Source organism: Phocoena phocoena, chromosome 18 (assembly GCF_963924675.1).
Source record: "Phocoena phocoena chromosome 18, mPhoPho1.1, whole genome shotgun sequence".
In the NCBI taxonomy this organism is placed as follows: domain Eukaryota; kingdom Metazoa; phylum Chordata; class Mammalia; order Artiodactyla; family Phocoenidae; genus Phocoena; species Phocoena phocoena.
Window position 1 is genome coordinate 68,253,981 of NC_089236.1, and position 25,173 is coordinate 68,279,153.

The window sequence follows — 25,173 nt, forward strand, 5'->3', positions numbered from 1 at the left end:
CAGCCAGGGCAGCTGAGGTCAGCCAGCAACTGGTCAATTTCCCAGGGACTGAAAGAATGGCTGGAATTCATTCTTTTAATACGTTCATCGTACATCTTACAGTCAGTTTGTAACCATTCAGTCCTTGCCTCTTAACCTGCAAAACTTCTGGTTTTGGACTCTTGGTAGGATCCTTAAGCAAAACGCCATGAGGTTACCTCACTGCCATGACCCCTGCCCACCAGCCATAACGTCAGAACAAACAACACGTGATGGAAGTGAAGACAAAGAAGCAGGGAATTGCACCAAAGAACTTTCAGGATTTGCAGAGAGACCTTGAAAGTGCTTAGACCTCATATTTTACCAAGAAAAAAACCAACCTTTGTAAAGGGATCTGCATGTGTCTTATGAAACAATTTCATAAACGAAAAAGTTTGATTTTCATTAATTATCGATGAAAATTAAGAAACAGAATGAAGAAATATTAAATGTAGTGGTCATCAAGGACCAAGACAATGGAGGCCAAATCTGATAAATCAATATATCCTATAAGAACTTAAACAGACCGAAATGCCATAAACTTATTTAACAGGGAATTTCCTTTTGCTTCTATATAAATTTATCTTTGTCCGTTTGAGAAATGAGTTTCTGTTTTTAGTATTGAATAGTGGAATAGAATTGAAATCCTAGGTAAAGAAACTGAGTAGTTTCAAAGCTGAAGTTGCTGATACATTTGGGGTCCTAGTAACCCCCAACCACATGTTTTGAGTTCTCAAAAGCCAGAGCTCCTGTCCCTTCTGTGGCTTTGGGGACAGTTAGGTCAGCCGATAACATCTGAATGACCGAGCCACCTGGAAAGCTTGTATGGCAGGCAAGTTGAAGTGGGCCAACAGCATGGCACTGCTGACCTGCAGCGGGTCACAATTGTAGTCAGGGGTCTCCATGGTGATGTTTCTGAGCCATGAGGTTGGAACTGTGGGATTAATGACATCCCACGACTGGAGCAACTAGAGTGCTGAGAAGAGCTTGGACTAAGGTAAGTCATCCCCAGACCTGAGATTTAGATGAAAAAAATGTAAGAACTTATCAATCCACACTGAGGGACAAATTAGGGTGATTCTGGAGGGCAAGTCTTTCTGTGTGAGATCCTGGAGGGCCTTTTCGCTCTCTCACCATCAGGAGTCCCCATAGGGGTTCCGACGAGAGAGGAAAGGCCAGAAAAATTGATTCTGAGAACGGGACTAGACAGAAACCAAGAATGAAAGAATGCAAATTCAATGATTGCAAGTTGTTCCTTGATACTGTGTTTTAAATTAGCTGGTGACTGCCTCCGTGGACTTAAGGAAACATCACTTGATTAGAGTTGCTCCAAAAAATGTAGGCTATTGTCCTACTGATCTCAGTAGTCATTCTGAAAGAGTCAGAAATGAGTTTTTATTTCATTTAGGTGGCTCTGGAGAAAAACCTTTCCATGACCCATGAATGGGCACAGCTGTTTTCCCTGATCAGGATCCTTGCAGCACCCAAGTAAGACTAAAACTAGCAGATATATTTTGTTCTGTCTCTGGCCACTGTTAATTGCATTCTTTATTTCCTTTAAAACAAAAATCTCCTACTGTTTTCTTCTACAATTCTGATATTCATTTCTTGATCATTTTACCTTCTATTCACCCATGAATCAAAATCCAATCCACCAGGATTTTCTACCCCACTTTCCTACAGAAAAATAAGTACTTAAAAGCAGTTTGATTCTTTAATTTCTCAAGTGTCTCAAAATAAGTTCTGTTTAAAATCTTTAGAGTTCCCATCTTAGGCCTCTATATATTCTGGCTGTTTCCTCTCAGAGGCTGAGGACAAGTTATCTTAATTTTCTGGGACCACAGAAAATGGTAAATGAGGAAAAACATAATTCATTTTTATTGTGGGAAAACTAAATCACTAAGTAGTCAAAAGACTACTTACTTGATGGACTACCTTACTTAAATGCTTCTCCGAGAACTTAGCCCCCTAACTAGGTATAAAAAAGCCACAATGACAGAGAAAAGAATTAGATACAGGGGACTTGTCAATGGCAATGCTTTTATTCTATAAAGTCTAATTTAGACCTTCCTAAACAGTTTTGCTTCATTGCTCTGTCACTTGTGTTTATACGTATATATGTTGGAACCTCCATTACACTAGCAGTAAGAGACGGCTTTGTGCCGGGGTATTGTGTCAGCATCTTAGCAGAGTTAAGCTTCTGGAACACAGTTAAGAACCCCTAAATGAAAAATACCTAAGTGGCCAATTGTAAAGCTCATGCATGGGCCTCTACTGAAAATATGCTCAGCTTTGCCTATTTCATATACCATTTAATGTCCTTGGTTATTTAGTCTCCAGAGCACATAGCAAACCAGATGATCAGAGCAGCTGACAAGTAGAGACAGCTGTCGTTTTACGTTGGCCGCTACAAGAAGTGGCAGCTGACTGACAGGAAAAATGGAAGAAGAAGAAAAGAAAAAACTCTAAAAAGCAGGCAGATATAAGACCTCAAATCCCAGAGACACAGAGCAGTTTTGTTTCAGGACAAGCGACCCTAAGTGGCCTCTGTAGTCATCTATTTCAACACAGTGAGATAATTGATAATTACCCTCAAATGTTGGAGCTGGAAAGATGCCCTTGGGATCTCGCCCAACTATCCCAATTTACAGGTGAGGAAATGGAGACCTAGGGAAGCACTGAGGGCCCAGGTCAGCATCATAGCTGGTTAGTGGTGGAGCTGTAGCTGGAACCAGTTTGATTCTGACCCCAATGTACTTTTTCTTGACAAAATGGTTGAAGCCTCATTGGTTAAAGATGAAGATCAAATGAGATTAAAATACAGAAGGTTAGCACAAACACAGAGAGATCAAAATCTTGTTAGCTATTATTATGAATTTTTAAATCTGATCTAAAAAATGGTTGAGCATTTTTAATATGAATCTTTTAAATAATGTTTCTCTTTCTGAAAAGTAATTTCCATGAAGCAATCCATTCTTGGGCGCTAAAATGTCACCTCTCCAGAAAGGTCTTCCTTGACTACCCTATTAAAAATAGTACCTCTTTCAGGGGCTTCCCTGGTGGTGCAGTGGTTGAGAGTCCGCCTGCCGATGCAGGGGATGCGGGTTCGTGCCCCGGTCCCGGAAGATCCCACATGCCGCGGAGCGGCTGGGCCCGTGAGCCACGGCCACTGAGCCTGCGCGTCCGGAGCCTGTGCTCCGCAATGGGAGAGGCCGCAACAGTGAGAGGCCCGCGTACCGCAAAAAAAAAAAAAAAAAAATAGTACCTCTTTCACTTTCTATCTCCTTACCTTGGTTTTAATATGTCTTATAACCTATCACCATATGAAATTATACACACACACACACATATACACACAGAAGACTGATTATAACAAGCCTGATTTGTAACATATAATGGAATCCCTTTATAACGATGGTGTTTAGATACAAGTACCAATATTCCCATCTTAAGCTAAGTTCTATCAAGATTTGCTATCTGTAATTAGGTTTAAGAGGAAATATTTGGCCTGTGGTAGAGCTGGATCCATGTAACACTAGCATTTTTCTATTAAGAGGAAATATTTGGCCTGTGGTAGAGCTGGATCCATGTAACACTAGCATTTTTCTAACATGTTTCCAATATCACTCTTACTGTACATGGCAGATAGAAATTAAAACACATTCCTGCTTTGCCCATTTCCTTTCTACGTTCCTTAAAAGGGCCTGGGCTATTATCTCTGATGACCGAGCAAAAACTTAAGTGTGAACAAAAATTAGATAAGAGCTTAGATTGAGACGGGAAGAGGACAGCATCTGACATCTTAGATATCAATGTGATCTGATTCTTTAAAGAATTATTTGAATTCCATATTGTTTAAAGCGTGATTTCTAAGTGAGAGGTGGAGAAGTAGATGAGACTGTAGGAGGGCTGAATGGTTGAAGGTTTAGAGAAAATAGTATTTCCTTAGCAGCACCACCACTACTACTTTTCCTGAAATATGAAAAATAAAAACAATTCCCTCAAATAAAATGCTGTGCAATTGACCTCTTTAACATTTGTGCCTACTTGTTCTTCCGACTGTCTTTACATTCATTCGTGGACTCCTAGGTGTTAAAAGGCCCTTGCAATCAGAGATCAAAGGGAATTCAAATATAAGGTGACATGTTCAATATGCCATTCTCTCTTATGATTACATTTGTATTATTAATGAATTAGAAACCTCTGCCTGACCGCTAGTGTTGGGATGTCTCAGGGCTGAGTCCTTGGCCGCCTTCTCTCTTCCCCAGGCAATGTCATCCACTTCCACACCTTTAAATGTCATGAATGTGATGACTGAAGTTGATATTTCCAGCCCTGCCCTCTTCCTGATGTCCTGGCCCCTCTGTCCAACTACTTGCTGGACATCATCACTCGAACGCCTAGTGGCATCTCAAATTCACCATGAACAAAACCCAACTCTTGTTTTCTTCTCTCCAGACCTTACCCCAAACAGATCATCTTAATGACATCACCGGTGCTCAGACTCCAAGCCTAGGCATCCTTGATTCCTCTGTCTCACCCCCATCAGAGGAGGACCTACCGTGAAGCTCGTGAAGCTTCAGCTGCCGGGCCCTTCACTTGCATAGAAGCCTTGCAAGGAACCTCATTTTCTGTTCAGATTTTAATTTTTCTTACAGAGGGCCCTCAGATTGTGTACGTTTCAGATCCCATAAAACTTGGATCTCCCTCTGCACCCTGCGTCCTGATGTATTTTCAAAAGAATACTCTCTAAATCTGACCACCTCAGACATGATCTCTGTTGATCCAAGCCAGCACCTTCTCTGACCCCAAGTACTACAGTGACTTCCTAATGCTCACACAGCTTCCTCACTTCCCTCCTACAGTCTGTTTCCTATATAGCAGCCAGAATGATCTTTTGAAACTGTTTTTCAGGTCACATTCCTGACTTAACCCGTTGGCTTCCCATTCCACTTAGAATATGTCACACCACTGAACTATCACAGTGCCCCTGGGTCATCTAGCCCCTGCTTACCTCCGAGACCCTTTCCTCACAGCTGACTCCCCTCTAGCTGTACCCTTCTTCCCTGGCTAGAACACATCAGACTCTTTTTTTGCCTCGAGGCTTTTGTACTCGCTGTTTCCTCTGCTTGGGGGATTTCCCCCATTTCTTCATGTGTCTTCTCATCATTCAAGTCTCAGCTCAAACATCACCTCCCCTCAAAAGACTGTGTCCTCTGGGTGGAGACCCAACTCCTCCCCGGTCATTCATGATCCCATTATCCTCTTCTTGTCATGTGTCACAATAAGAAATGACCTACTCAGTTTACTTTATTGTCTGGCTTCGTTCAAAAGATTGTAAACTCCGTGAAGTTCTACTTGCTCACTACAAACCCCTGCAGCGCCCACTTCAGAGAAGGTGCCATTAAATATTTGCTAAATAAATGACCAAGGGAAATGTTCGTTAAATAAATACTAATATAGTAAAATATGGTATGAAGAGGTACTACATGTAGAGTGGGTAGAATTGAGGAATATGAACTATTATGAAGTTATTTTGTTTGTTTCTTCCTTATTAACTGAACACTGTTAAAAATCTATCCTGCCAGTGGATGCAAATTTGAGCTGTGCGTTGATGTCACAATTAATATTCCACTATGTATGTTATCATAATGCATGAGGTAAAATGTGTATGTCATTGTGTCCAAACTGTAAGGTACTTGCCATAAATAGCAAGTAAATGGAGAGGAAAATATACAGGCTAACTCTCATCTGGATCTCCTCTTCACCCCACGTATTGGCTCAGGAATGCTCAGAAGGTTTGAGGGTTATGAATGTTATCATCCATGTATTCTGCATGGAGCTAAATATATTGTGGAAAAATAGAAAAAATAGGAAAAAAAATCAGTAATCGAGATCTGCATCAATTTCCTTCAGCTCTCTAAGAAAAAGCACTTTTTAAAATACCAGCTTTATTGAGATATAATTCACATACCATAAAGTTCATTCTTTAAAGTGTACAATTGAGTGTTTAGTATATTTACAAGAGTTGTGCATCCCTCACATTCCAGAACATTTCATCCCCCCAAATAAACTCCATACCCATTACTAGTCACTCCACATTCCCTCCCTTCCTCTCCTGCCCCCTCCCCTTCCCCAGGCTCCTGGCAACCACGAATCCACTTCTGTCTCTCTGAATTTGCTGATTCTGGCCATTTCAGATAAATGTAACCAAAAAAATGTGACTTTTTATGTCAGGTTTCTTTCACTTATAATGTTTTTAAGGTTCATCCATGTTGTACCATGTGTCAGTACTTCATTTCTTTTAATTGCCAAATAATATCCCATTGTATAGATAAGCCACATTTTATCTGTTCGTCAGTTGGCGGACATTTGGATTGTTAATTCTTTTTGGCTCTTATGAATAATGTTGCTATGACCATTCATGTATTGATACAAGTTTTGTGTAGACATATGTTTCCACATCACTGGAGTGTACACTTGAGTAGAATTGCTGAGTCATATGTTAGTTCTATGTTTAACTTTTAAAGAACTGCCAAACTTTTTCAAATTGACTGCACCATTTTATGTTCCCATCAGCAGTGTATGAGGGTTCCAGTTTCTCCACCAATCTCTCTACCAACACTTGCTATTGTCTTTTTTATTATAGCCATCTGAGTGGGTATGAAGTGGTATCTCATTGCGGTTTTGATTTACATTTCCCTAATAATTAAAGATGTTGAGCATCTTTTAGTGTACTAGCTATCTGTATTCATATATCTTCTTTGGGGAAGTGTCTATTCAATATTTTGCCGTTTTTTAATTGCGTTGTTTTTTTGCTATAGAATTGTAGAAGTTCTTTATACATTCCGATTCAAGTCCTTTATCAGATAATTGATTTGCAAATATTTCTCCCATTCTATGGATTGTCTTTTCACTTTCCTGATGGCTTCCTTGGAAGCACAAACGTTAAAGTCCTATTTTTCTATTTTTTTTCCTTTGTCTTTTTGTGATTTTAGTGTCATGTCTAAGAAACCGATGCTTAATCCAAGGCCATGAAGATTTGGTCTTATGTTTTTTCTGAGAATGTTATAGTTCTAGCTCCCACATTGAGGTCTGTGCTTCATTTTGAGATTTGTATTCGGTGCAAGGTAGCAGTCCAGCTTCATTCTTTTGCATGTGGATATCCAGTTGTACCAGCAACCTTTGTTAAAAAGACTGTTCTTTCACACTGAAAGGTCTTGGTACCTGTATACATCAGCATTCTCCAAAGAAGCATTAGGATATATTATAGAGAGATTTATTTTAAAGAATTAGCTACCATGATTGTTAGGCCTGGCATATCTGAAATCGGGCAGGCCAACAAGTGGAAATTCAGATAAAAGTTGATTTTGTAGTCTGGAGTCTGAAATTTGCAAAGCAAGCCAGCAGGTTTTTCTATGTTGCAGTCTTGAAGCAGAATTGCTTCTTTCTCTGTAAACCTCAGTCTTTGCTATCAAGGCCTTCCATTGGTTGAATGAGACTCACTCACCTTATGGAGGGTAATTGGCTTTACTTAGATCAACTAATTGTAAATGTTACTTACATCCACAATACCTTCACGGCAACATCTAAACTAGTGTTTGACCAAACAACTGGGCACCATAGCCTAGTCAGGTTGAAACAAAATTAACCATCACAGCACCCTTGTCAAAAATCAACTGACCACAAATAGAAGATTTATTTCTAGATTCTCTATTTATTCTCATTAATCTATGGGTCTATCCTTATGCCAGTAGCACAGCGTTTTGATTATTGTAGCTTTGTGGTAAGCTTAAAAATCAAGGTGTGAGTCCTCCAATTTTTGTTTTGTTCAAGATTCTTTTGGTTCTTTGTAGTCTCTTGCAACTCGTATGAATTTTAGGATCAGCTTGTCCATTTTGGAAAAAGAAAAAAAAAAGTTGAAATTTTGATAGGTGTTGCCTTAAATCTATAGATGAATTTGGGGAGTATTGCCATCCTAATATTAAGTCTTCCAATCCATGCATATGGGATGTCTTTCCATTTATCTAGGTCTTCATAAATTTCTTTTAGCTATATTTTATGATTTTCATGAAAGTGTTATACTTCTTTTGTTAAATTTGTTCATGAGTATTATATTATTTTTTGATGCTATTATAAATGGGATTTCCTTAATTTCATTTTTTTTGATTGGTCATTGCTAGCATGTAGAAATAGAATGGATTTTTGTATATTGATCTTGTGTCCTGCAACCTTGCTGAATTCATTTATTCTAATAGCATTTTTGTGAATTCATCAGGATTTTTTCCTATACAAGATCAGGTCATCTGTGAATCTCCAGTACAATGTTGAAAAGAAATTGTGAGAATGGACATTCTTGTCTTATTCTTGATCTCAGGGAGAAAGCATTCATTTTTTTCCCAGTAAGTATGATATTAGCTGTGGGTTTTTCATAGATGGCTTTTATCAGGTTGAGGAAGTTTTCTTCTATTCTTATTTTGTTGAGTGTTTTGTTGGGTTTTTTTAAATCACGAAAGGGTGTTGGATTCTGTCAAACACTTTTTCTGCATCAACTGAGATGATCATGTGATCTTTGTACTTTATTAGTATATTACATTGATTGATTTTCTTATATACTAACCTGGCATTCCTGGGATAAATTCCACTTGGTCATGATATATAATCCTTTTTATACTTTTTATATGTTGCTGGATTCAATTTTCTATGATTTTGTTGAGAATTTTTGCATCAATATTTATACTGGTATGTCGTTTTCTTTTTTTTAATTTATTTATTTTATTTGTTTTTGGCTGCATTGGGTCTTCGTTGCTGTGCGTGGGCTTTCTCTAGTTGCAGTGAGTGGGGGCTACTCTTCGTTGCGGTGTGTGGGCTTCTCATTGCGGTGGCTTCTTGTTGCGGAGCACATGCTCTAGGCACACGGGCTTCAGTAGTTGTGGCTCGCGGGCTCTGGAGCGCAGCCTCAGTAGTTGTGGCGCACAGGCTTAGTTGCTCCGTGGCATGTGGGATCTTCCCGGACCAGGGCTCGAACCTGCGCCCCCTGCATTGGCAGGTGGGTTCTTAACCACTGCGCCACCAGGGAAGCCTGGTACATAGTTTTTCTGAGTTATTTTTCTTTGGTTTTAGTATCAGGTTAACACTGGCCTCATAAAATAAGTGTTCACTCTGCTCCTAATTTTTGGAAGAGTTTGAGAAAGATTGGTGCTAACTCTTCTTGGAATGTTTGGTAGAACATTCATTTACAGTGAGGACATCTAGTCCTGGAATTTTGTGAGAAGTCTCTTTAATTATTAGTTCTATTCAGATCTTTGTTACAGGTCTATTCAGATTTCTATTTCTTGAATTCACTTTCGAAATTGTGATTTTCTAGGAATTTTCCCATTTCATCTAGGTTATCTAATTTGTTAGCATACAATTGTTCATAGCATTCCTTTATATTCTTTTTATTTCTGAAAGTTTGATAGTGATGTCCTCTTTTATTTCTGATTTTAGTAATTTGAGTCTTCTTTTTTCTTGGTCACTCTAGCCCAAAATTTGTCAATTTTTTTTGATGTATTCAAAGAAACAACTTTTTTTTTCTGTATTGTTTTTCTATTTCCTACTTCATTTATTTCCTTTTCTTGTTTATTATTTCTTCTGCTTGCTTTAGGTTTTGTTTGCCCCTTTTCTAGTTTCTAAGAAACTAGATTAGATTATTGATTTGAGGTCTGTCCTTTTTAATGAAGATGCTTACAACTCTGAATTTCCCTATGGGAACTGCTTTCACTACATCCCATAAGTTTTGGTATCTTATGTTTTCATTTTCATTCATCTCAGTATTTCCTAATTTCTCTTGTGACTTCTCCAAGCCATTTGTTATTTAGGAGGGTGATGATTAATTTCCACTTATTTGTGAATTTCCTTTTGTTCTTGAATTCTAATTTCATTTTACTATGGATGGAGAACATATTTCATATGATTCCAATCCTTTTAAACATACTGAGACTTGTTTTATGGTCTAACATAAGATCTATCCTGGAGAATGTTCCCTATGCACTTGAGAAGAATGTATATTCTGCTGTCGTTCAATGGAGTGTCTTACAGATAGATATGTTAGGTCTTCTATTTCCTGTCAATCTTCTGCCTAGTGGTCCTATCCATTATTGAAAGTGGAAATTGAAGTCTCCAACTATTTTGTTGAATTTCTCCCTTCAGTTCTGTCAAGTTTTACTTCACGTATTTTGGGGCTCTGTTGATAGGTACATGTGTTTATAATTGTTAAGTCTTCCTGATTGATTGACCCTTTTATCATAATAAAATGTCCTCCTTTGTCTCTGACAATTTTTTCTTAAAATTTATTTTGTCTGACATTAACATAGTCATTTCAGCTCTCTTTTGGATACTGTTTGTGTGTATATCTTTTTCCATTCTCTTATTTTCAACCTATTTGTGTTCTAAGGAAAAACATTAAACTTAAAAACTAAACTGTGGTTTTTAAATCCACTTACCACATTAAATGAAAATAATCAACATCAAAATAATAAAAGATATTCTTCCTTCCCCCATCTCTTAACCAGTCCTGATTTAACCCATAAGGATTTATTCCACAGGATCAAATTTGGAGTCTTACTTACCTTCTAAAGGTTCACAAATCTATTTAATGTCTAGCCAGCAGGGAAAGGAAATTCCTAAGCGAGGAACACTGCTCAGAAAGTGCTGTACCATGTCTTCAAATCCCTGAGACTCAACTCGGAAAACTGGAAGCACGGAAAGCCCTATAAGGTAACTGATTTTCACTTGGTGACGAGTCACTTCCTAAATCTAAATGAAAAAGGTATTCAGGACACCTATGTTTAGCTAGTTGGTTATTTTATTCTCTAGGAAAGCACAGTCCAATAAAAACATAATGTGAACTACAAATGCAAATCACATACGTAAGTTTTAAAGTTTCTAGTAGCCATATATTAAAAAGAAAAAATAGTCAAATTTATTAATATAGTTAATAATTATAGCTTATTAGTAAATATATTTTATTTAACCTAATATAATATCATTTCTACATGTGACCAATATAAAATTATGATTCTTAATTTCCTACTGTCTTTGAAATTTACACTTAAAGCACACCTTAATGCAAACTAGCCACATTTCAAATGATCAATAGCCATAATGGCTAGTGGCTACCACATTGGACAGTGCAACTGTAGTATTTAAAGCTGAAAATGGTCTTGAAATCCTCTGTGCTGATCAAGTCAAACCTAAAAATTTTTTCTTAACCGCAATTATTATGCATTGCTTATATAATACAAGTATAAAAACGTAATAAACAGGTAGATGTGCAATCAGCATTAAATTTACAAATTTTGGAGGTTCCAATCTGCATTAGTAATGACAGCTAACATTTATTAAGCGTTTGCTCTATGCCAGACACTATGCCAGGTACTTTAAAACATGGTGAAAGGTACTCCTGTTATCTCTATTTCATAGAAGATGAAACTGGGGCTAAGAAAAGTTAATTAACTTAGGCAAGATCAAGCAGCATGTACATTGTGAAGCCATTATTTGAACTCTCATGCTGGCTGGCTCTGGAGCCTGTGCCCTGGCCTCCAAATTCTACTGCCTCCCTAAAATGAATCCAACCACCCGCAGACATGCGGTGAATTTCGTATGTAAAACTATGAGAGAGAGAGCAAAAGAAACCGAGGCCAAATTTCCCCTGCCTGTGTTCCATTCAGCAATTTGCTGAGGGCCTATTGTGTGCAGTGCCCTTGGGAATAAGTTTCAACTCACCCCTGGCTGGCATGCTCTGACTGAAACTCACTGCTCCAGAGAGGGGCTTGAACATTTTGATAAAAAGCAGCTGAAGAAATGTGAACTGTTCAGCTTTTTCATTTTCAGTAAACAACTTTTCAACAGTTCGCATCTTTTTTGCTGGCTCTTGTCTAGGCAACTGATAACATCAGTACTGGAAAGAGAAATCTTCTTTATCAGTCCAGTGTCTATTAACTATTCTTTAATCCATCCACATACTATTTTATTCTGCATAATTGAAAGACTAATAGAAAATATACATATATATTTTATACACACACAACTGTGATTACACATTTATATCACATGTAGCTTTAAGAGTAATTACTTATTTAAGGTCTATTTGTTATTTAGCACCCAAATCCATCTAACTAATAACAGCTGGCAATTACCGAGTAACTACTATGCAGACACCATGCTACGTGCATTTACAAATACTATCCTAACTTTTACAGCACTCCTATGAAGAAGTATTATTCCCATTTTACAGATGAGGAAACAAAGCCAACCTTTTTTCTTTGTACCATGTTAACTATTAATACAAACATCTGTAAATAACACCATCACCTTAAATCTGTGTACAGTTACAGATTATAATACTTTCATTTCTACCATGTAAACTGACCCTCATAGTAAGTAGTGATACAGAAAGTACATGTGCTCACAACTACCAGGACAAGTAACTGTAGTTCTTTGGAGTCCTGGAGCAACTTTAAAAAAATTAGAGTGTTCATTTGGGAGAACCTTACTTTATTTACATTCAGCACCCAATAAACCAGAAATGACAGGCAAGACCAAATTCTACCACAGCTGAGAGAAGCTTTCACAGAAGTTTTATAGGCCTGATTTCTCCAGCCTCCTCCCATTTCTAGAACATGCCCATCAACATGGAAGCCCATAAAGCCAAGAGCAGTAGCCGGAGAGGATTCTGATGCTCTCTCATTAAGGAGTCTTGCCTCCTGTAGTATTATATCATGATCAGACAGACAGTGCAGTGCCTTGTAACAAACTTCAAATATCCTAAACTACCTAGATTTCAGGTCCCAGTTGAGAGAAACTTGCAGTTTTCCATTTTTCCAACCTCACCCTTTTGTACAGGGAGTTGTAACCTAGCAAATATACCTCCAGAACTTAATAGAGGTCTCATAAGCTAAAGAGAAAGGCATCAAGAGCTGGCTGTCTTCCCAGTTAATCCGCCCAAAGCAAAGGCAGCTAATCGGGAGTGAGCAGGATTAAAAAGTTTCCTGCGCCTCCATTTCATTTCCAATTATAATTTGATGTTAGAACTTTTGTGACTAGTAATATCATACCTTAACAACCATTATTATTCCATCTTATAGATGAGAAATTGAGCTTTAAAGACATTAAGTGCCTACTCAAGTTCACATAACTAGTAAGAGACTAAAGACCCAGATCCATTCAACCCAAGTTCAAGGTTCTTTACCTTATACCATCTAATCTCCTTTGGAAATAAATGTCTATTCTTGTGAACTGCCTTTATACAATATCTGAGCTATTTTCTTTTGGGAAGAGAACACTCATAAAACAAACAGGACTCTCTCCATGGGAAATCAGTTTCAAGTGCAATAAATTGCGAGAAGGCTGAGCATTACAGACTCTCCAAAAATGGCAGGCAGGCCTGCTGCTGAAAGGACAGTTCCCACCTAATAGGTTTTCTGGATACCAAAACTGGTCTCAATTGTCAGGATGTCTGTTATCCACCCCAAGTTTATAGGAATTTCTCCCATTAGGGAATCTCTTTATTCGTTACCCTTAAAAATCTCCTCCTTCCCTTTTGATTAGATGCTTACAATATTAAAATAAGGATGGGCTGTCACTGCATATTCTAGCAGTTGATGTCACCACTAATACTAACTTGTTTTGTCTCTAGCCTGAAATAATTTTATGCTTTTTTGCCTCATCAAAAAACAAGCTTCCTATTTAGACAAATCCATAGAATTATGTCAGAATTTCTATTATTTAAGAATTATTTAACAAATATATGTAATCTACACAGTCATTGCCTATAAAAACACATATTACAACAGGTGTTAGATCAGGCCATCCTCTGAGCAAGTCTGTAGGCAACTCATCTTACTTCACTGGTAACTAGTCACTAAAATGGTTGTTTTAGTATGTAATCCCCCAAATCTTAATAACCTTGGGTGAGTTAATAAAGCCTCCTCAAACTCCAGACATGCCCACTGCAAAAAAACAAAACAAACAAAAAAAACAAAATCTACCCCAAATTAATGTACATAATGGTCTGTCTTTGAAGAAATGTATTATAAGAATGACAAATTGTCACATCTAAGAAACATCAAATCTACAAAGCTAGGTCGGCAGACCTCTTATAGAGAACCCTATCACTGTCACAGATAAAACTTTCTAAGGGAGCTTTTTCCACGAATCACTTAGAATCCTTTACAATATCGTGGCTGGCAATCACAGTTTCATGTGGATCCCAAGCCTCAGCCCAGGGATTCTGGACACAGTGGCCTGGATTCTAACGTACAGGCAAGGTTTATCATTCATTCAAAAGCAAACGTTTTAAGTGGACCTTCAAAGACCAGAACCTCAACAGAATAGTCAACAGGAAATTAAATTCCCTAAGTCAAATACTATGAGGGGCCAGAAGTGTAGTAGTCTCTATCGCACTCAGAGCGGAAACGTCTCACTAGAAACTCTTTTTGAGGCAGAAATGAATTGGGTTATTTTCTCCACCGTCAACCTTAACCCAATGCATTGGACATAGTAGGGGCTCAAGAGAAGTGCCCTTTGATTGGAACACTACTGCTCTCTCAGCCTTTGGCAGCTCCAGAAAAGGCAGATTGGGGTATTATCTATGCATTAGTCTACTTCAGTTGAAACGAGGTCTCTGAGCCCCTAAGGACGGATGTGAATCAAACATTTATTGAGAAATCAACCCTACAAGCCTGTGTTTCTTTAAGAAAGGCGGGGGGGTCTTAACTTTTCTCTATCATTGAAAGAATGGGACCCCAAAACAAGGAATTCAAAGGAATAGTCTAGGATCCTGGGGTGGGAAGAGGGGGAGGCAAGTGTGCTACGTGGCCACTGAGGACGACAGCGGGCTGGGAGTGGGTAGGCCTGGCGGGGGGGCCTGGGCCTGAGTAACCCCTCTTCCGGGTAAGGCCAGGGCGTGAGTCACTGGTGAGCCTGGTGGGAGGAAGGGGCGGCCTGAGGCATAGCCCTTGGGGAGGTCGGAGGGTCTGACTGATGAAGGGATCTCTGGAGCTCGGGGTGGAATTAAAGTAGGAAGTGGATTTTGAAATCCACTCTGAGGTGGGGGGGTCTAGGGCTCCAGGGGCCGGGGGACTGGGGCTGGGGGCGCTCCTCGGGTCGCAGGGAGGGGCTGCCGGGCAGCAGCGGAGGAGACCTGCCAGCCCGCGGCGCCGAAATCTCCCGCGCTCCGGAGCTGGCCCCTCCTCCCCAGCCGGGCCTCACGCCCCTCACCGCCGCCAGGCCCGCCAGCCGGCTCCTCCAGCTTTCCCCGCGACGCAAGCCGCGGCCACACGAGCCACCACGTCCCCGCCCCGCCACCGCCCGCGCCAAGCCGGGCGGTCGGTCGCGCCCCGCCAGTGACGGCACTGCAGGGTGCGTGGCCAATCGGCTCGGCCCCCGAGCAGACGGTCTCGGCCCCGCCCCTCGCACCCAGGGCCAATGGGGCACCGGCGCTGGCGGTCCCGGCGGGGTGAGGGGTCGCGAGGCCCCGCCCTGTCCTCCCCTTTCCCCTTTGCCCCGCCCTTTCCCGCCCGGCCCCCCAGCCCCGTGTAGCTGCTGGTGCCGGTCTTCGCGCTGGGCCCGCCCCCGCCCCTCCCGCCGGCCCGCCAGCGCGCCTCACGGCTCCTGTCTCCCCTCCCTCCTTCTCTCTCTCACGCCTAGCGCAATGGCGGCCGCCGCGGCAGAGCAGCAACAGTTCTACCTGCTCCTGGGAAACCTGCTCAGCCCCGACAATGTGGTCCGGAAACAGGCAGAGGTAACCGAGCTCGCCCCCCCCGGCCCCCGACTCCGCGCCCCAGCCGGCGCGCCGATCCTTCCCGCGACGCCGCCCGCTGGGCCTTGGCCGCTCAGCCGCGGCGGCGCAGGCCGGGCCGGGCGGGCGGCGGCCGCGCAGCCCACGTGTGAGTCGGCCGTCGGCTCCCAGCGGTGCCCCCCGGGCCCTTCCGGCCCTTGCAGCCGCGGCGCCAGTTGCCTCCCCGTCGCCGCTCGCGCACACGTGCGGCCGCTGCTGACAAGCTGCCCCCGCCCAGATGGGGAAGCCGGGCGGCGGGGTGGGGTGTGGGGTGTGGGGCGGGCCCCGGGGCTCCCTTCGCCCCTTTCCCGCTTTATCCCTCTGGGCGCCTCCCCCGGCCTTCCAACTGTGGTCCCACCCTGCCCAGCGCTGTGGTCCCCCAAACCCTGGCTGCTCCCTGACCCGTCACCCCTGCTTCTCTCCTGCCCCTCACTCTTCACACACTGTCTGCCCCTCGCTTCCCCATCCCTTCCTATTGAAATGTGCCTTGCCTTCTCGCCTTCTTTCCACCTGTTTACATTTAGTCCTCTTTCTCGTTCTGGTTCCTAACATCAGAAGCCGGATTTCCCTCCCCCCTCCGCCCCCAGTTTTGTGAAGTTGCCGTTAGGATTTCTTTCTAAGCAGCTTGCACCGTTAGTTTGCCCATCCTTCGGATCCATTCTCTTTGATCTCTAGAGATTTGTGGTCTCATAAATGGGATGTTCTGGGACTTCCGTTGTCTAACTGGGCCAACGCCATATATTTAAGCGTTTAATTTCACTAAATCTAGCCTGAATCTCTCTTTTTTTTTTAACAACCTCTGGCTCCTGACCTCCAAAATGTGGAGCTGTAGATAAAGTTTCAAGAGACAGTATTTCAAATGTCTCTGCAAGTTCATTTACCAGGTAGCTGTAAGGCACACTTGGTTCTGCAGAAGACTGTTGTTATACTAAGCCCTGAGATGCGATTTGAGACACTTCAGGGGAAGGGCAGAAATTTTCCAGTTCCTGTAAAGTGCGTTATCAGACCCTATCCTCAAAGTTGATTATATATGGAGTTCTTTGCAACCACGTGACTGAAGATTTTTTATAAGAGTCAGTGAAGGATGTTCAGCCAGATATTCTTACGGATCAAAAATTTATTTGGTGCATAGGTAATGAAATTGGGGGGCAAATCCTCTTCTAGATTCACGAGTTTTTATAGTTATTTTTAAAATCACAACATCATTCTTTAAATAGATGGAGGGTCTGCTGCTTATACTTAGTGGTTTTATGACCCGTGAAGTAAATACACTGGAAGTTCAGTTCTGAATGAAAAGCACTTTGAACAACTATTAACTTTATCCTAATGACTTTCAATTCATTTCTTATACACATTCAGGGTAAAAGTTCAAACTGCAAATAGTTTGGGTGTTTTTTTGGCTTCGCAGCGCGGCTTGTGGGATCTTAGTTCCCCAGCCAGGGATTGAACCCTGGCCATGGCAGTGAAAGTGCTGAGCCCTAACCACTGGACTGCCGGGGAGTTCCCTGCAAATAGTTTTTTTATGCCATTCCCCAAAGTAACCACTTTTAAGTGTCTTGTGAATCTCCCTTGCAAATATCCTTATAGGCGTATATGTATACGTTGATTTTTTTTTTACATGAATGGGCTTATAGTACGCGTCCTGTTGTACAGACTTGGAATTTTCACTCAGTATATTTCACATTGCCACATAAGAGGGTTTTTTTTTAAAGCAGCAATGGATGCTCAACCAACCACCTATGAATGGATGTTGAGGTTTCCATTGTCCTCGTAAAAATAATTCTGTACATTGGAGTATATGTATATTATCTTTTCAGACTTTAACAGGTTTATTTGTAGAATATTTAAAAGTTGTATTTGTCCTTACCTTAGAAGTGATGTGCATTTTTAGTTGCATCAGCTTGCACTGCTATCAGAGGGATGTGATGAGCCTATAAAAACATTTTAATGCTTTCTGCTAACTCTAGAGGTAATTTTTCACCAAAATAAGTTCTTAATCCCAACCCATAATAGAAATTTCCATGTGTTACAAAGCAGAACAGCATTGTAATTAGTAAGCTAGTTTAATTCTCCCTCTTCCCTCCAGTTGCTTAAGTCTCTATTGTCAAGCCTAGTGGGGAATCTCTCTTCTATTGAACTGAATACCAATGTCTGGTTTAGCTTGAATTCCGGTTGGTGCCTGTTGAAAATCTTTTATCACTCCCATCAATTTGGGGATGGTTAGCAGCATTCAGCACATTTTCTCATAAAGAACAATTGAAAATAAGTACTGTTATTCTTAGTCTTTTTATTCTGAGTGAAAACATTAAGTTACTATATTTTTACTTTCATTGTATATCCTGGGACTGTATTAATATGTAAACTAAGTACTATAATATAGAATTTTCTTAATTTGACAGAAAAAAAGGTAAATGTTTGAGGGGAAGCTCCCTAGCACCATGTAATATAGTACTAATCTGGCCTGTAAATAGAGCTTCTTAGGAAAGCAAAATATTTGAAAAAGAAATGGCCGCACATAACAATACCTTAATACCACATTTTTCCCTTTTTTGCCGTACGAAATGAGCCCTTTATAAGTGATCAAACTAAATAAAATTGAGCATTACAGTCTGATATAGCAAATACAGAATTTTTTCTGAAGTAAAGGATTGGCAAGGGCTCAGTAAATATCTTTGTAATTTACTCAGTCAAAATAAAAATACTTAGTTGACACATAAATACCAAACTGTTGACTAAGGTGACTTGTTTTATATTCAAATATGAAATCAAGTACAGTAAAAGACTTATTGTTATATATTGTTGAAATCATTGAATGGCTTCAAAACTTTAAAAAGTCATAAAACTTTTTCCATTGTATAAACCATTTGGTAGGCTTTATATTTTATTTCTATTAAATCTTAAAGGATTTTTCTCTTTAACTTTACAAAAAAAAAATGGGGCGCCCCTGGTGGCTCAGTGGTTGAGAGTCGGCCTGCCGATGCAGGGGACACGGGTTCGTGCCCCGGTCTGGGAAGATCCCACATGCCGCAGAGCGGCTGGGCCCGTGAGCCATGGCTGCTGAGCCTGCGCGTCCGGAGCCTGTGCTCCGCAACGGGAGAGGCCACAACAGTGAGAGGCCCGCGTACCGCAAAAAAAAAAAAAAAAAAAAATTTTCTGGTATTTGAAGAAATGATTTAAATGCCCGTAAGTCTCAAAAATTTAATAATTAACATGAATACGTTGATAATTGACAGGTATTCCAGAGTTGAATGTCCATGGCATTCATGACGAGACATTTCTATATGACATAAGCTTGAGTAATCACTAATCATATGCATGGATTTTATATTCCCAGTTTTTTCCATTGACTTGTTCCTCATTGATTGTAGTACAGCACTTCATTAGTGAGATTTGAATTGCAAGAGGTCAATGTATTGAAAATTTTACCTGATTTTTGAGGAACCAGGGTGTTTCCTAGGTAAAAGTTGTTTGTCCCATCTTTACATTTCCATATACATGGAGGCTTGCCATAAATATTTATGGAATGAGTGAGATGAGTGCATTTTGGCATTTTTCCTTTCTGGGGCTGGGGGATGAACTGTGCTTTCCATTGTGGGATTGTGTATGGTGGTATCAAACGGAATGAACTTCTATGTGCAATAACACTGGTAGCATTCATTGAACCTGCCTGGGCTAGAGCTAGGAATATTCTTAGAAAAATTCTTTGCATTTGCTGTACTCTAATGTGCCAGGTGCTGGGAATACCATGAGGAAGAGACACCATCTCTGTCTTTGTGGAGCTCAGTCTATTTAGGCTAAGAGAAAGTTGTTCTTTTGACTTAATGGCTGTGTTCTTTTTGCCAGACTTTATCCTTGACTAGTGTCGTGGTGTAAATGTAATACTAGATCTGGATTGCCATGCTGGAACATATCAAATGGGGAGAACCCTCTCTCAGGAGTCAGATGTCATACCAAACTCTCCTTCCATTGACTTTTAATTTGTTGTGGAATAGAGTTTACTATTTGACTTACTTTTTATAACAAGTTTTCTGAGACTGGTATCTTAGTGAAGAGTTTTTTATCCCCAAAACTTGATTTAGACCACTGGAAATTTAAGTGTTAAACATATATAGCATCTACAGGGCATTAGGGGCGAAGCTAGTACAAGGAATAAAAAGACGTTTTTATTATACTGTAAGAGACTTTGTTTAAATGAAAAAAACTGCTGGTTTTTGAGTTGCTTTGATAAAGATTAAGTGAAAAATCTCAAGGTACATCCATTTTTGCAATCATCTTGTAGGTATCTTTACATAAATTATTATTTCTGGATAAGTAAATTCAGACCATCTTCTCAGCTGTGAAAACTTTTTGTCACAGTTTTCAGCATTATTATGTTCCTGTGTGCTTATGTACTAGAGGGGAACTTGAGGTCATCAGAAGATTTTGAATTGTCCTTTCCCCAAAATGTGTTCTTCCTCAGATTCAGATATGTTTGAGAAGTTTGAAAACTGTATAGCACTGCCTAAATAGAACTGGTTGTTTAGTGGAGTCAGGCCCCAGAGGTGAAACCCAGAGGGAGCATTCAGTGTCAGGGAGATTTTGGGTACAGCTGGCCTCAAAGAACAGAATTCTTTCTACTATTTATTGTCTGTGACCTTGAGCAAGTCATTTAACTTCTGAGCCTTTATTTTCTTATCTGTCAGTATCCCAGGGATGCCACAGAGCACTAGGTAAATGGGAGATAGGGGTTCTGAGAAGCACAGTTGTCCCTTCCTTGTCCTCATCACCTGTCTAGAGGGAAACTAGGTAGATATAGAGGATGGTAGCAGAGGAGACAAGCTCTTTGAATTTAGACAGCTGAGAAATTAACATGTTATCTACATTATTAACCTTCAAGTGGATAGATGAGAATAGGATATTTACTAAGAGGCTTCTTGGAAAACAATTCCAAGTGTACTTAAAATAATGATTACTTTTCCACCTTAAAAGACTGACATTAGAAATTGTATGCATGCACATGAATCTACACTTGAGTTTACTTTTGTAGACATCATATACTTCGGGCTTATTTTTGTATCCGCTCTATCTACCTTTTAATTGCTGTCAATTTTTTTTTTACTGTTAAACAATTTGCTCTCATTTTACGTTATTATTGGAGAAGGAAAGAAGTGTCCTGAGTCACAAAACCTAGATGTCTAGATTTATTGAAATGATATTAAGTTTCCTGGCCAACTTTCTCCTGACCATATTCATTTGTTTACGTATATAATATGGTTTCGGTATAATCTTTGCTTGAAAGAAAATGTAGCATAAAGAAGTTGAATATTTGCCCTTTCTCTGACTTGCTTCATCTTAGGGTATTTCTCTGGTGGTTGTTAAATAGTAACTTGAACCAATTCTACATCATTTGGTCTAAAAAATGTTGACAAGATAAGCAGTTTCCATGATGTAAGAGGATATTGAGTGAGCACTTCACAGAATGGTAGCTCAACGCTGGTCAAGTTTTTGGTTCTCTTAGGCCTTGAGTTTTGTTAATCACAGAGGAGCCTAAGGTAAGAAAATGTGCACATACATTAGAAAAATCTAGTTAAGAGACAAAGGTGGAAAGGAACTTGATAAGTAACTTCTTCAGCATCGTCTTTCCTGACTTGTCTGAAGTATGTTCTTTTCACAGGAGAAAACTTTCACACCATACCTAGGTTGTTTGACTCCTCATGCATGGATCTTTCCTGCTCTTCCTTTCAGTTCTATTAATGGTGTACTCAGGACATTTTCTAACATGATATTCTAACCTTTACTGTTTTTCTTTTTCATGTAGGAAACCTATGAGAATATCCCAGGCCAGTCGAAGATCACATTCCTTTTACAAGCTATCAGAAATACAACAGCTGCTGAGGAGGTACTACTTCAATTCTTTGAATGTAACTTTCTTACAAACAGTCGGGTATTAGATAGTCGTCAGAGTGGGTAATGAGAACTGCTGTTTACTGCATACCAGAACTCTGAACTTAATTCTTTGCTAAAAGCTACTTTGGAGTTACAATTTTTTTGAAATACTCTGTATTAAAAATGAGAATTTCTTTTTTTCCATATAAGATGATTACATAAAAATTATTAAATGTAAGTTATTTTTTTGGTAGCTATAAAAATTTTTCTTCCTTGGAACAATTCATTCTAGAGGAGGAAATTGAATTCATTCAGTGTTTTAATGTATTGCCAAATGAAAAAATACTTTTTGTCTTTAAAACTTTTATGCTTATAGCTATTTCTGGGTGGTGAAGAAAACGTGCTACAGATGTGTAAGGACAAAGACACACTTTGTTAGAATCCTTTAAAAATCATGGTTTTCAGCAAATTACTGTACTAAATTCAAATTTATAGTCTGTTACTGCTTCTCTGCATTTAGCTGCTTTTTCTCAAAAGTAATATCCTTGTATATAGTTAATTGAAAATCCTCTCTTATGGAAAAGGCATCAAAATACCCAAGTGTAGAAAACTTACTCCACCTACGAAACATTGCATTAGAATTTGTAAAGTGAGACTTCATTGCTAACAGTCACACTATATGTAAAATGCTTATATTAACACATGATGGAAATGAAGTCACACTAAATCCTATATAATGTTACACCTGCCTTCTTTTAGTCAGTTTAAACTGGCAATTTAGTGTTTTCTGATAACACCTAGAAAACACTATAATAAAGTGCCCTAGTTTTTTTTTAAAACAGGTGACAAAAGGCACTTCTTCACCTTTGTAACATACTGTTTTTCTTTAATTCAAAATAAATGTCAAATATGAGGATAAAAATAGAAGTAACTTAAATCTCTAAAATAGTTGGCTATTTTAATTCTTGAAGATTGATGCAGGTTAGTGCAAAACAAGTTTTAAAGCCAAGAATATTGTGAAAATTATTGAATTTTATTTCTAAAAGCCTGTTTTGAACCCTATTTAGATCCTGCTTTGACTTAGGAATTAGATGATTATGAACTAGCCTCAGCATCTTCATGATTCAGTGTATGTGTGAGAAGAATTGCACCAATCTTAACCACTGTTTAACCTCTCTGAATCCTTTGTAAAGCATAAATTAAAATTTTTAGAAAGTTTGCTATCAGCCAGAAGTGATTCAAATAAGATTTCTCAGTGAGAAGTAAATGGAGGGGAAAAAATGGCAAATTTTATTTGTATGGTTTAATTCTTTTTGTTGTTGTTGGTCATAGTCTCAAAGTAATTATAGTGATAATGAGTACCTGCAGTCCAGAAAAAAAGAACATGAAAAATCGGGTTTAATATTTTCAATGGTTTATTGACTTTTTATGATAAAATTTTAGAATGGCATTTGTCTCAGCTTTTCTTTTGATACTCTGAATGAATATTATACAGAAAGTGCCAAATTGAAATACATTTTACAAATCTGAAAATGGGATAAGAATATACATATTGATATTAGGGCTTTTTAGATATGGGGAACTTGTGATGTTTGTTTGCATGGATGAAGTATAAAGATAAATGGATTTTTAAAATTAATTTATTTTTGGCTGAGTTGGTCTTCGTTGCTGTGCACGGGCTTTCTCTAGTTGTGGCGAGCGGGAGCTACTCTTCGTTGTGGTCCGTGGGCTTATTGCAGTGGCTTCTCTTGTTGTGGAGCACAGGCTCTAGGTACACGGACTTCAGTAGTTGTGGCTCACAGGCTCTAGAGCACAGGCTCAGTAGTTGTGGCGCACGGGCTTCGTTGGTCCGCGGCATGTGGGATCTTCCTGGACCAGGGCTCGAACACGTGTCCCCTGCATTGGCAGGAGTCTTAACCACTGCACCACCAGGGAAGTCCCCGATAAATGGATTTGATAGCGCTTTATCTAAGAGGCTAATGAAAGGGCGATGATACAGTAAGATTGGCCAGGCTGGGAGCATAAGATTAAGTAGGAAAGGTACTTTATTCACTAGAATGAGAGCCAGATAGGGAAGTAAGAAAAGAGCATTTTATAGGGTTTGTGATTTATATTAAGATTTGTTTTTCTCCAAAGAAAATATTTAAAATAAGAATTAAAGACAGGTTTATCATTGCTGAGATATGTGTTCCTATTCAAGATCTAATATGTTCAAGGCTTTTCCTCAGCTATAAACAAACAGCTTTTGTGTGGCATTTTCTGTACAGTAGACTGATGTGATTAGAAAGATTTTTATGTATTTTACCTATTATTTGTTTTAAAACTCTAACAAAATGCTTTTGAAATGAATTGTAAAACTAGAATAGTAAAGTACATCGATGGCAGAGTGAATGTAGCTTGTTGGAAATTTTTTTTCCAGTAAGACACCAAGTTATTAACAGTGTTACCTATTTATAGGCTAGACAAATGGCTGCCGTTCTCCTAAGACGTCTTTTGTCCTCTGCATTTGATGAAGTCTATCCAACTCTCCCCACTGATGTTCAGACTGCCATCAAGAGTGAGCTACTAATGATTATTCAAATGGAAACACAGTCTAGCATGAGGAAAAAAATTTGTGATATTGCTGCAGAGCTGGCCAGGAATTTGATAGGTATGTGTGCAAATACGTTTATCATTATGTTATTGAAGAAAATGAGTACATATATCTTTTTTTTTTTTTTTTTTTTTTTTTGCGGTACGCGGGCCTCTCACTGTTGTGGCCTCTCCCGTTGCGGAGCACAGGCTCCGGACGCGCAGGCTCAGCGGCCATGGCTCACGGGCCCAGCCGCTCCGCGGCATGTGGGATCTTCCCAGACCGGGGCACAAACCCGTGTCCCCTGCATTGACAGGCGGACTCCCAACCACCGCGCCACCAGGGAAGCCCTCCAGGTGGTTTTTTGCTGTTCAAGTTGTGTTTATGAATTAAGCACATATGCTTATTATACTACTATAGTTCATTATTAAATACCCAGAAATATTTTTAGAGGATAAGGTAAATGAAAACACCTAAAAATGCATTTTATCTGCAGCCAGACTCTTTTTGGTCTCACTAAAAACATTAATGATATAATTGGATATGCTGTGTTATTTTTTTTGACAGATTCATACATGTGATTTTAAACTTGGTTCATTTAGGCGGCATTTTTTAAGGTTGAAAAGAGTACTTCACTGAGATAAGGCTAACTGGGAGAATTTTGCTAGTTGTGCTTAGTAAATTATGACACGACTTTTTAATCTCCACTACTAGTAATGCAGATGTTCAATTCAACTTACTGATACAACAAATTCTTAAAAACTAATAGGAAACGTTACGTTTTTATATTTTAAGTAAGTTCTAAACCCACAGAAACTTGAATTTTTTTTAACTAACTTGGGAAGTTCTATTTTCAAGTTTTTTAAGTGTGCAGATAGGAATTTTTCTAGATTACATC

General features: G+C 39.5%; 1 protein-coding gene across 4 annotated transcripts in view; it reads left to right on the top strand.

The window, feature by feature from the left end:
- The first annotated feature begins 962 nt into the window (after window positions 1–962).
- Window positions 963–25,173, top strand: part of IPO5 (importin 5) — a 55,471-nt gene continuing 31,260 nt past the window's right edge. Inside the window, exons 1-6 of one of the 4 annotated variants that reach the window (XM_065896187.1) lie at window positions 963–1,015; window positions 1,427–1,506; window positions 10,667–10,776; window positions 15,709–15,802; window positions 21,636–21,716; window positions 24,161–24,353. In XM_065896187.1, the coding sequence (XP_065752259.1) occupies window positions 15,713–15,802; window positions 21,636–21,716; window positions 24,161–24,353 (364 nt within the window). In that variant the 5' untranslated portion in view covers window positions 963–1,015; window positions 1,427–1,506; window positions 10,667–10,776; window positions 15,709–15,712. Of the gene's footprint in view, window positions 1,016–1,426; window positions 1,507–10,666; window positions 10,777–15,697; window positions 15,803–21,635; window positions 21,717–24,160; window positions 24,354–25,173 lie in introns of those variants that run through there. The other 3 variants (XM_065896190.1, XM_065896186.1, XM_065896188.1) reach the window with 3 other exon arrangements.